The sequence below is a fragment of the Phoca vitulina genome, unplaced genomic scaffold, assembly GCF_004348235.1.
Source record: "Phoca vitulina isolate PV1807 unplaced genomic scaffold, GSC_HSeal_1.0 scaffold91, whole genome shotgun sequence".
In the NCBI taxonomy this organism is placed as follows: Eukaryota; Metazoa; Chordata; class Mammalia; order Carnivora; family Phocidae; genus Phoca; species Phoca vitulina.
In genome coordinates this window covers 2,959,482-2,972,592 of record NW_022589794.1, presented here as the reverse complement: position 1 = coordinate 2,972,592, position 13,111 = coordinate 2,959,482, and the positions used below count along the sequence as shown (strand labels likewise).

Here is a 13,111-nt window from a genome sequence, read left to right as displayed (position 1 = left end):
AATAAGAACTGGCGCGGTGGGAGGTGGGTGGTTCGGGGTTCGAGGGGCGGCGGGGACGAGCCCCGGCGCCCACCCCACCCAGCTGCACGGACTCCGCCCATCGTCCCCCACCCGCGCCGGGGCCTCTTAGCCACGCCCCGCAACGGGGCCGAGGGGGCGGAGCGAGGGTGACCACGCCCACAGCCTGACAGATTGGGCGGGGCGGGGACCAGAGCCCTGGCCACGCCACTTCCGCCGGAAGTTCTCTTGTTTAGCTTCCGGCTGGAGTTGTCCTGCAAGTCCAGAAGTTGCATTTCCGTAAGGGAGAGACTCGCAAACTTACTTTCTGAAGTCTGCCTCGCGCCAGTTGTGAGTGGGCTCTCGAGTCCTACCCTGCGGTCGGGGCAGCCCGGCCCGAGGGCGGCTGTTGGCAAGCAGAAGTGGACGGTGTGTCTTCCGGAACGGAGGCAGCGCGCCCAGACTGTTTCCGGAGGGTCCTAGCCGGTCGCCGCGCCCCGCCCCTCGCGCGGCCACGTCTCCACTGGAGTAGACAGGCCGGCAGCCGCCGAGGCTTCCACAGCGCCCGGGTGAGGGTCGCGGGCAGGCGCCCGGGCCGGAGCTCCGGCCTGGGAGGGCGCGGGACGGCCGGGGGGCCGCGGCGCGGTCGGGGCGGAGGCCAGGCGGCGGGCGAGGGGCGCCGGGGCCTGGGCGGGCGGACGCGGAGGGCCGGCCGCGGCTCCAGCCGGAGCGGTGACGCCCCGCGTCGGTCCCGCAGCTCGCCGTTGGTAGCCTCGGGGCCTGGACCCGGCTTCCTGAATCCCCGCCCGGCGAGCCCTTCCCGAGCGCTGTGTCCGCGGCACGGGGCGCGATTTCTGTCGGGCGCCCACCGCTGCTGAGGGCTGCTTGGGAAGCGCCGGGCGGCGCGTGAGGGAGGGCTCTCGTCCTTGTGCAGAAGTTCTGCCAGGGTGACGAGCGCGCGTGCGGCCGGGAGGCGAGCGGGCGGCCGGCTGCGGGCGGTCCCCGTGGCTGCTCGCCCCTCCCTGCACCTGGACCCCGGCCAGCTTCGGGGGCTGGGGGGGGCCTTGCCCGAGGGATGGGGCCAGGCTCGGCCCCTGGAACGGAGCAGGCGGACGGCGCGGCCTTCGTTCTGCAGACGTCGGTGGGCGTTAGTGGCGTGACGGGCGCTCTGCCGGGCCTCGGACACTCCGAACTCAGCCTCGGTGGGGCGATGGGCACGACAAGTCAGTGCTAGTGTGAGGTGCTGCTGCGGGGTGGGTCTGTGGCCGGCAGCCACTCGTGCGGACCTGCGGGACGGGAGTGTGGCGACCCCGAGGGAGAGTAACTCTGCTGACCGCCGTGAAGAAGTGTGTCGAGGCTGCAGTGAGAAGGGAGCACGGGGACGGGGATGCGGCGTAGGGACGGGCCGGGTGGCCGACCCCTTCCTAGTCCGTGGCCGGAGGCTTGGGTTTTATTGCCAGTGTGATTGAAAACCGCTGGCACGGAGTCTGCCGTTTACAGGTGACTCACGCCTTTAAAAACGTTTCCGATCGTTCCTTGAGTATTGCCGACCCGTTTCTGGAACGAGCGCTTTCAGTTCACGCACCTTGGATGGCAAGAAAAGAAAATAAAAATCATCTGGCATTACCAAGATTCAGAAGTAGCGTTGTTTTTTTGTTTTTGTTTTTGCCAGTCGCCTTCAGCAGGACACTTTCCTAAGTGAGAGTATCTTCAGTTGGCTTCACCTGTGTTCTGACGAGCAGCAGCTGCAGGGAACACAACACTAGTAATCAGTGACCGTTTGTGGAGGGTGTGGGACAGACCTGTGCCTTGTTGCCTTTAATCTTGGCAAGATTTTGTATTCTGTCATCATCTAGCTGATGAGGAAAACGGCAGAGTGGTTAAGGAACCTGCCAGGACCTTACCTGAGGGTGGCGGAGTCAGGACTGACGCTGGGGCCCACCCTTTCCCTGGCACGGCTCTGCAGAGCTTTGCACACCAGGTGCTGTTTGCCGGTGGTTCCTGGTGTGGCCTCAGCTAGACGTTATCTTCTTGAGGAAGTCCTGTTTGGTCTCTGGCCATGCTGTTCCTAACTGCCAGTGGAAACAACTTAAACGAGGCGGGTACGAGGAGCACTTCGTGTGCATCTGGAACCACGTAATCGGCTGTGTGGGGGAAGCCAGAAGTCACACGCACATGCCTGAGCCAGTTTTCTCAGTATGAAGTCTCTCGATGTCAGATGGCATGAATTCAGAGTTAGGAACACTGTATAAGTCCTAATTTTGCCCCGTGTCTTCCCTTTAGGAAACACAGCAGAGTGCAGGTGGTCAAAAATGCTACTGTGATAAGACTGATATTTTAATTTTTTTTGAAACCAGGAACTGGAATGCATGTTACTAATAACAGCTTCCTTGTTCTGTGCTCCCAGCTGTCTGACCCTTCTTGCCCTGTTTTTGTCAGCAGTGAGGGAATGAGACCCTGACGACTGAGTCACGCTAAGTAAAGTTCACCTGAAACTGAGGACAGACAGAGAGTGCCAGCTTATTACCTACAGGGACATGCCACCTCGCCAGAGGCCGCTCTGGGCAGTCAGTGAGTTCTGTCTGTTGTCCGGCCGCAGGGGGAGCTGCACGTGAACAGGAGCCATCTTTAAGAGTTACCAGGACACGTTACCCCAGTCCCAGGGTCTCATATTGTGGAGGGCTGCATCATCCAACTCGGAAGCGGGTAGGACCTCTCGGGATTCAGCAGGTTTCTTGTTTTTCGAGAAATCCAAATAAAGGGAATTAAATGAGTGGAGTATGTGATGGCATCGGGCTCAGATGGCCTGACGCATTTGTCTCCATGTTTGGTGGAACTTGAACATCTCAGCCAGAGTTCCTCTTTCCTGGACAGTGTCAGGGTCAAGTGTTGTTGTCACTGCTTGCCTCGGTGGCGCGCATTCTCCTCCGCGGCTCCTCGGCCACCCCTCTGCCTTCCGTTGTCCGGTTGGTGTGTTCTGTTTCTAGTGCATGAGTGAAGTCTGTCTGGTTGCCTGCTCTTCCTTCTTACCCAGGTGACATTGCTTATTCGGGGTGTGGCCATTACATGCTGCTCTGCCAGTTGATAACTCCCAGGGGCATTCTTTGTCTCTCACTGGAACTGTAGCTTCCAAGTATTTTTAATAGGAATAGTTAGAGTTTTTCTGTATTTGAACAGGCAGTGTTGATGTTCAGGAGGCAAACACTCTATTGTTGTGGAGCCACTAGGTTGGTTGCTAAGGGGTGGAACTTGGCAGAACCAAAGACTGAAGTCAGTAGCCTGTGCTGAGCACAGCTTGGAGTAGGGGATGTTTGAGGGGTGGGGCAGACTTGGAGCAGTGGTTTCTGCCTCCGAGGTTCCTGCAGCATGATGGAGGAGATGGGCACACACACACATTTGCAGTGTGGTGTGCACAGAGGGGTTATCTCGGTGGCAGAAAGGAGTGGGCTAGGCGCCTTATCTGAGGCCCAGGAGAGACTTGAGAGGAGTGCCGAATGGTAGACATGAAAGGGTCCTTGGGAATTTGCCTGGTGGTCAAGGGGGGAGAGGCATCCATGGCAGAGGAACCAGCTTCTGCTTGAAAAGCACTCATCTGCCGTTGTTACCCTTTCAGGCATCAGAGGGACAGGTGATTTACACACCTTCACCCCTGCCGCCACATTGGCAGGCGAAAGATTTATGCGTTTTGAAGAGAAACCAGAGTATGCCGCCACTTTTGAAAGCAAAATGCAGACATTTTCTTTTGTTAAAGAATGTGTCAGGATGAGCAGCACATGCAGTGTGCCCTGTGCATTTCACGTTCCGCTCTGTTTGTTGCTACATGTTCTTGAAGTGGCAAGCCTGTGATCCAGGGGACAGCCTGGCTATCCTTTTGCTCATGTGCCGTGCCTTGCTTTGTGGACATCTCCATAGGATCAGTCATCTATAGTAGCCAGGTGGTTTTCCATGGAGCTGGGACCCTGTGGAACGGTGATTTTTGGAGGGCCTGTGGGATGTGCACGGACAGGTGTGGAGCCTCCAAGAGCCTGTTTGTCCATCCCCCCTTCTCCCCCACCCTAGAAAGGCTTTGGGGATGAAAGAGGTTACTGATTATTGTAGAGACAAAAACAAGATAGAGAACTCATTGCAGACAGGATCACGTTCTGGCCAGCCTTAGTAACTCCATTTCTGTGATCCAGGTATTGTTTCAGTCTTCAAATATTTACGTAAGCCAGACACTGAGTCACACTGGCACCCAGTGCTTTCCAGTTAGCTGGTTGGATTGTAGTCTCCCCTGATGTCGCACATTCTATCATGCTTCTTTCTGGTACAGCCCTTAGTGCTGGTTCTGCACTTAATGGTACATGTAACCTTTTCATATTCTTATCAGCACCAGTACTGAGCCACAGCATCTTTTGGCCTGTAGGGTGCCGGACAGCAGAGTGGAACATGCGGATGGTTAGAGCTGCAAGCCAGCCACTCCTGGGTTTACACAGGGGACACTGCCATCACTAGTCACTCGATCACGGGTAAGACCAGGTTATGTCAACTACCAGTGCTGCCTGGTCCAGGGGTACGGCAAGAGAGGATTGTGGAGAAAGAGGCACACCCACATCCTCCTGCTGTGGTGTCAGCATCATCCCCCCTTCCTGTGTGGCCACTGCTCAGGCTCTTATCTGAAATGTCTATATGGGATTTGTAAACTGGAGAAGGAAGTCATGTAAATTTTTGTCCTGAAACTCGTGAAACACAGAATACTATGTAGAATAGTGTGAAACTTACTTCAGAGGAAGAAAATGCCAACATCTCTGCAGAATGAATGGTGGCTCAGACCTTATCTGATGATGAGGAACAGGTTATGAATATCTTCGGTATGCTTCCAGAACGGTAACCAGTTGCCGAACTTGGGGCGAAGTTTTCCTCCCTTAAACTTAGCCTAGTAGGATGGGCTAAAAGCTGATCCTGACAGAAATGAAAGACAAGACTGGTCACTTGCTATGAGATGCCTTCTCTGGACCCCGATTCCCAGGTGGCTGCCTCTCCATGTGTCCTCTCCCTGTGCTTCCTGTGATACAGTGTACTGTTTCCATGTTCCGTGCACTTGGCGTCTTCCACCATCAGGTCAGGCCTCCTGGGAGGGGAGCTTGCCCTACGAGCCCTGTGAGTGCTTAGGCCTGCGTGTCCAGTACAGACGTCACTGGTCACATGTGGCTATTTAACTCAAATTACTTAAATTTTAACAAACAACTCAGTTCCTCAGCCTCCCAAGCCCTGCCTCTACTAGGAGGCTCCCTGTGGTGCTTATAGTTCCAGTTCCAGCCCTGCCCGGGCAGGATGGCCCTTAGCTGGCACCAGTACAGACATTAAGCACCTTCAGGAACGGGCCCAGGTGTGGCTGGTTCAGCATTTTATCCTCAAAACCTAGGATATTGTAGGTACTGAAGGGTTGTCTGCTGAATGAATAAATCTGTGTTTATTATATAGATGTGAGTTGGGAGCCAAATGTTAGTCTTGGAATTATTACTCAAATCTGACAAATGAAGATTCATAATACTTTCTTTTTTCCCTCCTATCAGGTATCATGATATTACTTGGTTTGATTTCAAGCCACTTTTGAGACTTTAAATCTCCCCAAAATGGAAAACCTAGTGTGGTTCTTCCCAGAAGCTCTTGGCTGCTGCTGATGGCTGAAACTGCACCTGCCGGCGGCTTGCTTGCAGCCCCCGAGACTCAGCCCAGCCTGTGCCGTTCTGACCATGGACGGAACGCCAGCCGGATCTAGTAGTGGCACCCCAGCCGACCCGGAGGCCCTCCTCAAGCCCCCAGGCTCACCGGCACCGCCTGACCAGTGGGACGAAGCCCAGTGTAAGTCAGTGGTTACTCTGTGCTGCTGACATTTTGCCTTTAAATAGGAGGACGTGGATCCTCTTGCATTTTGGAACAAGACTGTGGTGTGTAAGACCATAATGAACTGTATGTTCAGAGTGTGTTTTTACTAATCAGATGAATGTTTTTTCTTAGTTGCAACTTTAAATCAAGTACCGTGTGTGTTAAACAGGATAGGAGCTGCCCCATGCTCTGCTCCAGCAGGATGCAGCAGTGGGTTCTTTCCCCTTACGTCTTCTGTGGGTCTTCACTGACACATTGTTCCCTGCCTTACATCCTACCTTTCTTGTCGGTTGGTTGTCTAAGTTTTACTAACTGGGATCCAGAAATGGCCCAGTAGTGATCTAAGGGTTATTGGACCACATTTGCATGTTAGCTGATGGGTTATTCATGTGTCAGAACTACAGGGTGAATTATTCACTTGGTTCTTATGCCCCTTCCTGTTTAGGGGGGCCGGTGCAATGTGTGCTTGGAAGTCGTAGAGTCTGTAATACTGGTTTGCAGGCAGAAATTGTGTTCTGTTCTTTTTTTTAATAAGATTTTATTTATTTATTTATTTATTTGTCAGAGAGAGTGAGTACAGGCAGGGGGAGTGGCAGGCAGAGCAGGCAGAGGGAGAAGCAGACTCCCTGCTGAGCAAGGAGCCCGATGCAGGACTCAATCCCAGAACCTCGGGATCATGACCCGAGCCGAAAGGCAAACATTTAACCGACTGCGCCACCCAGGTGTCCCTGCATTCTGTTTTTGCAAATGATGTTCAGGCACCTAAAATGGTTTTGTTGATTACTGCTCCTTCAGTGCCAGGCAAGGCTGGTAACAGCAGGGGCCCAAGACCAAGGATTCAACAGCAGGATAGGGATAGGGAGCCCGCTCTTAGATCCGTCACTAAGAGCTTGAACTCTCCAGCAGGGTTCTTATTTGATCTCATTTCAGTTCTTGTGTAAATGGAGGAGTAATGGTGCATGCACCGTAGGATAGTTGTGAGGACTGAAAGAATGGTGCATAAAACACAAGTACTCAGACAGACGCAGTGGGAAGTGGTAGTAGCCATATTTTGTCATTGTCTCGTCATCTTTGTTACTTGTTTATCCACGATTTGGCTTGTGTTTGGGAACAATAGTCTTAATGTTTTTGGGCCTTCTTTTATATTTTTTAAAAGTATAATGCTCAAAAAATTATTTTGCCATGTAAACAGGAAGATGTAGAGACTCTCCCAGATCTATAAGCCCATCAGAAAGTGGTATTGATCTGATTACCTTGTATCTGACATCCAGGCTTCCCTTCCCCCTCACCCAGCATGGAGCCAAAGGGATGTTTGCATAAGAGCAGATGGTCGGGTCAGGGCCGTGGTCCAGTCTCCTCACTCTGCTTTGAGTCTGTGGTGCCCCTTTTGTTTTTCCTCTCAGGAAGCATGACTGAGTCACTGTATTGGTTGGAACTCAGATGTCAAGTATCAGAAACCCATTTTGAATTTCCTTGGGCAAAGGGCAATTTCCTGGATGCATCCTGGGTACATCCAGGGATCCAAGTGGTGTGGATCCCTGTGGGAGGCTGGGACCTTGCTGCCCTTGGGAACCTCTGGAACCACACCCAGAGGCTCCTGGACCCTCCCTTCCTCCCTCCAGGTGCCATCTTGGTTCTTGACTGCCAACTGGCTCCCTGACCGGGGTGAGGGGACAGGGAAGGTAAAAATCATTTAATTGTAAGAAGTCTTTCTTTTTCTTTTGACAAGGAAATAGGTTTCAGTTAGTGTATGACAAATCTGTGTATATTGTTGTTAGTGGGTAAAACTGAGCTGGATACGTGGGTGTATAGTCACCACTGTTTAAGCTTGGGTTTTTATCTAGCAGGTATTCATCAGACAGAAGCACAGACTCTGACTCTTTGCCGTAATTGTTCGGGTCAGTTAATGTACCTCTTTGCCTTAGATTTCTCGTTTTGGGGGATGAACTTATGCTGTGAAACAACTTTGGAACTGCCCCGGTGTGAGGCTGTCGCTCTGATTAGCGCACTGTTTCCGGCGCCTGTTAGGAACGCTGTCAGCTGTGTTTTTAGCGTTGATTTCCTTCCGCTATTTTTAAAATCAGACTTTCATGGGATTTCTCATTGGTCTTATTTAAATGAAAAGGAAACATTACTACTTAAATCCCACAATCTCAATTCCACAATGAGCAGTTGAGCCGCTTGTCCCATAGCACCCGCTGATGTGAGGAGAGCGAGGCCTGCTCTCCTCCCAGAGCAGTCTCATGGGGCGTGGAGATAGCTCATTCTCCTGCATCTAGAGTCCCTTCTGTCCTGTGTTAGCTGCGTGTCTGAAAAACAACTTGATCTGGTTGTTGGAACCGTGATGGCCCAGCGTGCTGTCTTTTCCAGGTGCCAGTGTCCAGGCACACAGAGCTGCAGATGGAGGAGGAGGCCTGGATGTACCCAGCAAGGGCGACACCTGTCAGAATGGGCCGACGCCACCGTTCCCAGACCCTTCGTCACCTCTCGGTTCCCCCACAAGCCCAGGGGGTCCCGATGTCTCTCCAGGTGTGGCTGGTTTCCCTGACAACCTAAGGAAGTCTCAGGGGACTAGTGCTGAGGGCAGTGTTAGAAAAGAAGCTTTGCAGTCTCTCAGACTCAGTCTTCCTATGCAAGAAACGCAACTGTGTAAGCATCTGTTCCCACTGGGCTCTTCCCCACTCTCCCCCAACCCCCTCCTGCATCCCTTGGTACTCACCACCCTTCAGAGGCACGTGCCCTAACAGCTTGCTGCTCGTCCCTCTGTCATCACCATTTTATCCCTGTGGTGGGTTGTGCGTTGAGCAAGTGGCTCCCTTTTAGAGAGAAAATACACTTCTTCCTGGTCGACACTGGGGATGCTGCTCCAGGTCTGGGTTTAAAGGACTGCGCGGCATGTCTTTTGTTACCGTGGATGGTGAGCAAGCAGTCAGCAGGGAGTTAAACTTTGACAGCGTTCTTTTCTGTATTATTTTAGTCAGTGGGGGAACCCAGGGATGAACAGGTCACAAACTGGCAGCTTGTGAGCCCTGGAAACATCCAGTCCTTTTTCCAGCACGTTTGTCATACACAGACACACATGATCTTACATAAGGGGATCGTACCACACATGCCGTTTTTACCTCTCACGCCCCTCCCCTGCAGGCAAGCCACATTCTCACATAATCCTTTATAGCCCCTGCAAACACCCAGGTTTCAGTCATTGTGTTTTGAGAAGAGATTAGATTGTCATATCCTGTATTTCCTGTTTAGTGTTACCATGTGGAGATTGCCCCCACACTGTCTGATGCAACTCCAGATTCATTCTTGGAAGGCTGGTCAGGAGCCCCTGGCATGGCCGGCTGGGTCTCTGCATTTGTTCCATCGGCCAACATGACTAATGCTGTGGAGAGCGCCATGGCACACGTGTTGGTGCTTTAATTTCTGTGGGCTACACCCCAGAAGCAGAATTCTTGGTCCAAACAATGGCATCTTTATTTCCATCGTGCATGGCCCTATCGCCATGCCACTAAGGACCCTGAGAGGCACGGGCTACCCCAGGCTCGCACTGTTTTCCGTTTCACCAGCCTGTTGGCTGTGCCACAGTGCTTCTCCAGTACTTCAGTTTGGAGCTCACACTTCCCTGATCATTTGGGCATCTTCTACCTGTTGGCCGTTTGGCCGTTCTTTTCTGTGAATTGTTGATTTGTTTGGCCCATTTTTCTTTTGGATCGTCTGCTCTTTTCTTCACAGGCATTATTTTACTAGGGTTGCAATATGTTTTTTAAAATTTCTGCAAACTTAGGGGTGCCTGGCTGGCTCAGTCAGTAGAGTGTGCAACTCTTGATCTTGGGGTTGTGAGTTCAAGCCCCGCATTGGGTGTAGAGCTTACTTTAAAGAAACAAAATAACTTTTAACTGTCAACATTGAAGTCCAGAGCTGTCACATAAAAGTCTGGATTCTTGATTGTAGGGATTTGTGAGCCCTAACCCCAGGTGCCCACATGGCGGCATCCTGCGGCCACCAGCTGCCCCTCTTGGCGAGTATGCACCCAGCCCTGAGTCTGGTGACTTGGGCTCCCTGCTTGAGGCCGTAGACCCCTAGGTTTTTGCCATGTGGATCCCTTAGCCTTGTGAAAAGTACTAGACCTTTTTTTCAGTGATAAACTCACACATTAGTAATGACTTGGTGAGTTCCTAGTGAAGTTCTTGGCAATCTCAGGTTTTAGAGATTATTGTTATAATTATTTAAGATTTGTATTTATTTTGTTGGGGGGGTGCGTGCTCGCAAGTTGGGGGAGGGACAGAGGGAGAGAGAGAATCTCCAGCAGACTCCCTGCTGAGCATGGAGCCTGACCTGGGGCTTGACCTCATGACCCTGAGATTGTGACCTGAGTCAAAACCATGACCCCCTGTCAGATGCTTAACTGACTGAGCCACCCAGGCGCCCCTGAGGTTTTAGGGATTATTTAAAACAACAGCTGCTTACCTTCTCAGAATCTACATCTGAAGATGGTGCTGTCTGTAAAGTGGTTAAATTACGACATTTTCCTGCTCTTACCAGTCTAGTAGCTGACCTTGCCTGTGCCCTTGGCAGCATTCCAGGTGCACGGCTGCTGAGTGTGAAAGAATCCTGTGGCTGTCGTACCTTTTGCTCACTATTCAGCCCTTTTATTACCCAAAATAAAAGATTTGGGTTCTGAGATATTCTAAATTCTGTTTTTGGCCAAAAAGTTGTCATTTCCCCTCCTGTCCTTGAGCCTGGCCCCTGGACCGGAGTTGCCTCTGTCAGGAAACTGAGGTAAGCAGCCCCAGACCTTGCGGGGATGCCTGCTCGGCCTTCACTTTGAGGTGAGTCCTGAATGGGTCACTGTGAACAGTCTTTTCCTTTTGGTTTTGCAAAACTTGACTGTAACATGACTTGCCGCAGGAATTTAGATAAGCTGTGGGTCAGATCGTATCCGCAGATGCGGCCGTGTGAAGAAGGCGTGTTTGGTGTCCCCTGACCACATGCTCGGATTATCCCTCAGTACAGTTCTGTGGACACGACTGCCCACGTGCTCCTATACCATGTCCCGAGCACAGCTGGAGCTTCGTGGGAGCTGAGGGTCCCTGAGCCTCAGAATACTCAGCCCTGGCACTGACTTTAGATTTAATTCTTTTGTTGCTGCAAGTCACGGGTGAGCTGTGTCCGTTTTCCAGCTGGATGCCTGTGGGAGCGGCACACTGGTGGCGTGAGCACAGACCCCGTGCTTTGCCAGTGGGTCTTCCACCAGGCAGGTCCAGGGCTCACGGTTGTCTCTCCATCAGGAAATAGCTCTTTCAACCTAGAAGGTGAGGTATTGTTTGAATTTAAATCATATTTAATTGGTAATTGAACGCAAAACAGCCAAGCTGCTGTTCTGATTTGTCCTCTGTGCCCTGGTGCTTTATGAGTTTTTGAATGGTCATTTCCTTACCGCAGGTTCAACAGAGGCTTCCTTGCCCCTGGAGAAGGAGGAGCAGGTCCGACTTCAGGCTCGGAAACGGCTAGAAGAACAGCTCAAACAGTACAGGGTGAAGCGCCAGCAAGAAAGAGTGAGTCTCCCTGTCTTGAACAAGCTAATGGGGAACGTCATGTGTGGAAAACAGAAACTGGACATAGTTTCTAGGACCTGTCGTTGGTTCCTCTGTGCTGGGATGGCCTTCTGTGCTTCTCTGGGAAGATCATTTCTCTCTGCAGTTCCCTCCCTGTGGGGAGATCAAAGCAGGATTGTGACTTCTGCCCCGTATGGGCCGCCTTCCCTTGGATCAAGCGTATTTGATTCCTGTATCTGCCATTTGAAAAGCAGAGACTGCAAGTACTTGGGTACTTGGGTACTCCTTGAGCAGTCAGTTCTAGGTTTCAGCTGTTCATTTCATTAGTGGTGTAGTGTCTGCTGACCGATGGTCCATGCAGTGTCAGAGTGTATGCCACGTCACGTGGATTTGATGAGTACGTGCTAAAGTCAGTTCTATTCAGGTGTGAAACTTTGGTTGGCACGCTAATGAAAGCAGTCTTTTTAATCATATCAAGTGACTCTAGGCAAATGGGTTTGGATGTTCGTCTCATACTTTGTCCAACTTTTCTGTACTTGAGAATTTCAAATTTAAACGGATTCAAAGTTAAAATTAAACTAACTTTTTTTTTTTTTTTATTAAGATTTTATTTATTTATTTGAGAGAGAGAATGAGAGAGAGAGCACATGAGAGGGGGGAGGGTCAGAGGGAGGAGCAGACTCCCTGCAGAGCAGGGAGCCTGATGCGGGACTCGATCCCGGGACTCCAGGATCATGACCTGAGCCGAAGGCAGTCGCTTAACCAACTGAGCCACCCAGGTGCCCAAAATTAAACTAACTTTTAAACATGCTTTCAGTGAGTGATTTAGTGGTGACATGTCCCCGTCAGGCTCTTTGTGTTCCCAAGAGGGGACTGTGCCATGATGGGTGTCATTGCTCCAAAGCCAGCATGAGTGGGCTGGAAGAGCCACCACCAGGCTCGTCTGCCTGGTCAGGGGCTTTCGGGGTCTGTCCACATGGCCCAGCAGAAGTTATAGCGATAATAGCTAGTAATCATTTCTTGCCAGACACTGTGCTCAGTTCCCTATGGAATAGTAACCTGAGGCTCAGATAGGTAAGGAGCTAGTCAGGGGTCACTCAGTGGTGAAGTGGAGAGTCAGAATGTAAACCAGACAGTGTCTGTGGGCCAGGGCCTGTGCACACTGTCTCCAGGGGCCTGTCCTCACTCTGCCTCCCGGAGGCCTGCCTGGGTCGTCCAACATTAGATGGTTAATGTGTCAGAAGTTCAATGTAAGATTCCAAATGTGAAATTTAACATCATTTTCCATCTTTAAAAATGATATAATATACACACATAACTGATGGTTTAAATGGAAGGATATTTCCTTAGTCTTCAGTAAGATAACTTCTCTTCAAGTGATGGAAACGGGCATTGCGTTTGTTACATGCTATTCTGACCAACTTACGGTCCCTGCGTGCTCAGCTGCCCCCACCCTGAAGTAGGCAGAAAGACAGGCAGCAAGATGCTGGTATGAGGACCACCACCTGTCCTGCTCCAGCGACCCTCAGGGCAGGGCCAGCGGAGGCAGAGTGCAGTCTGGGGGCTGCTGTTGTGTGCGCAGACCAAAGTCTCCTTTAGTCCTCCTCAGCCCCGTGAGGAGTGGCTGTCGGTGAAGCTCAGAGCGGAATGGCTGGCTGTGTGGGGGCCTGAGCCTGCCTGTCTGCATGCCG

The 13,111-nt window shown here is 51.7% G+C and overlaps 1 protein-coding gene across 7 annotated transcripts in view; it reads left to right on the top strand.

Annotated features, from left to right (window-relative positions):
• Positions 1-277: 277 nt before the first annotated feature.
• The window catches only part of GOLGA3 (golgin A3), a 43,314-nt gene continuing 30,480 nt past the window's right edge, over positions 278-13,111 (top strand). For 2 of the 7 annotated variants that reach the window (XM_032396320.1, XM_032396326.1), the window contains exons 1-4: positions 278-566; positions 5,553-5,841; positions 8,236-8,514; positions 11,308-11,420. In XM_032396320.1, coding sequence (XP_032252211.1) covers positions 5,733-5,841; positions 8,236-8,514; positions 11,308-11,420 — 501 coding nt within the window. In that variant the 5' untranslated portion in view covers positions 278-566; positions 5,553-5,732. Of the gene's footprint in view, positions 567-2,439; positions 2,704-4,402; positions 4,506-5,552; positions 5,842-8,235; positions 8,515-11,307; positions 11,421-13,111 lie in introns of all 7 variants that reach the window. The other 5 variants (XM_032396322.1, XM_032396323.1, XM_032396321.1 and 2 more) reach the window with 5 other exon arrangements.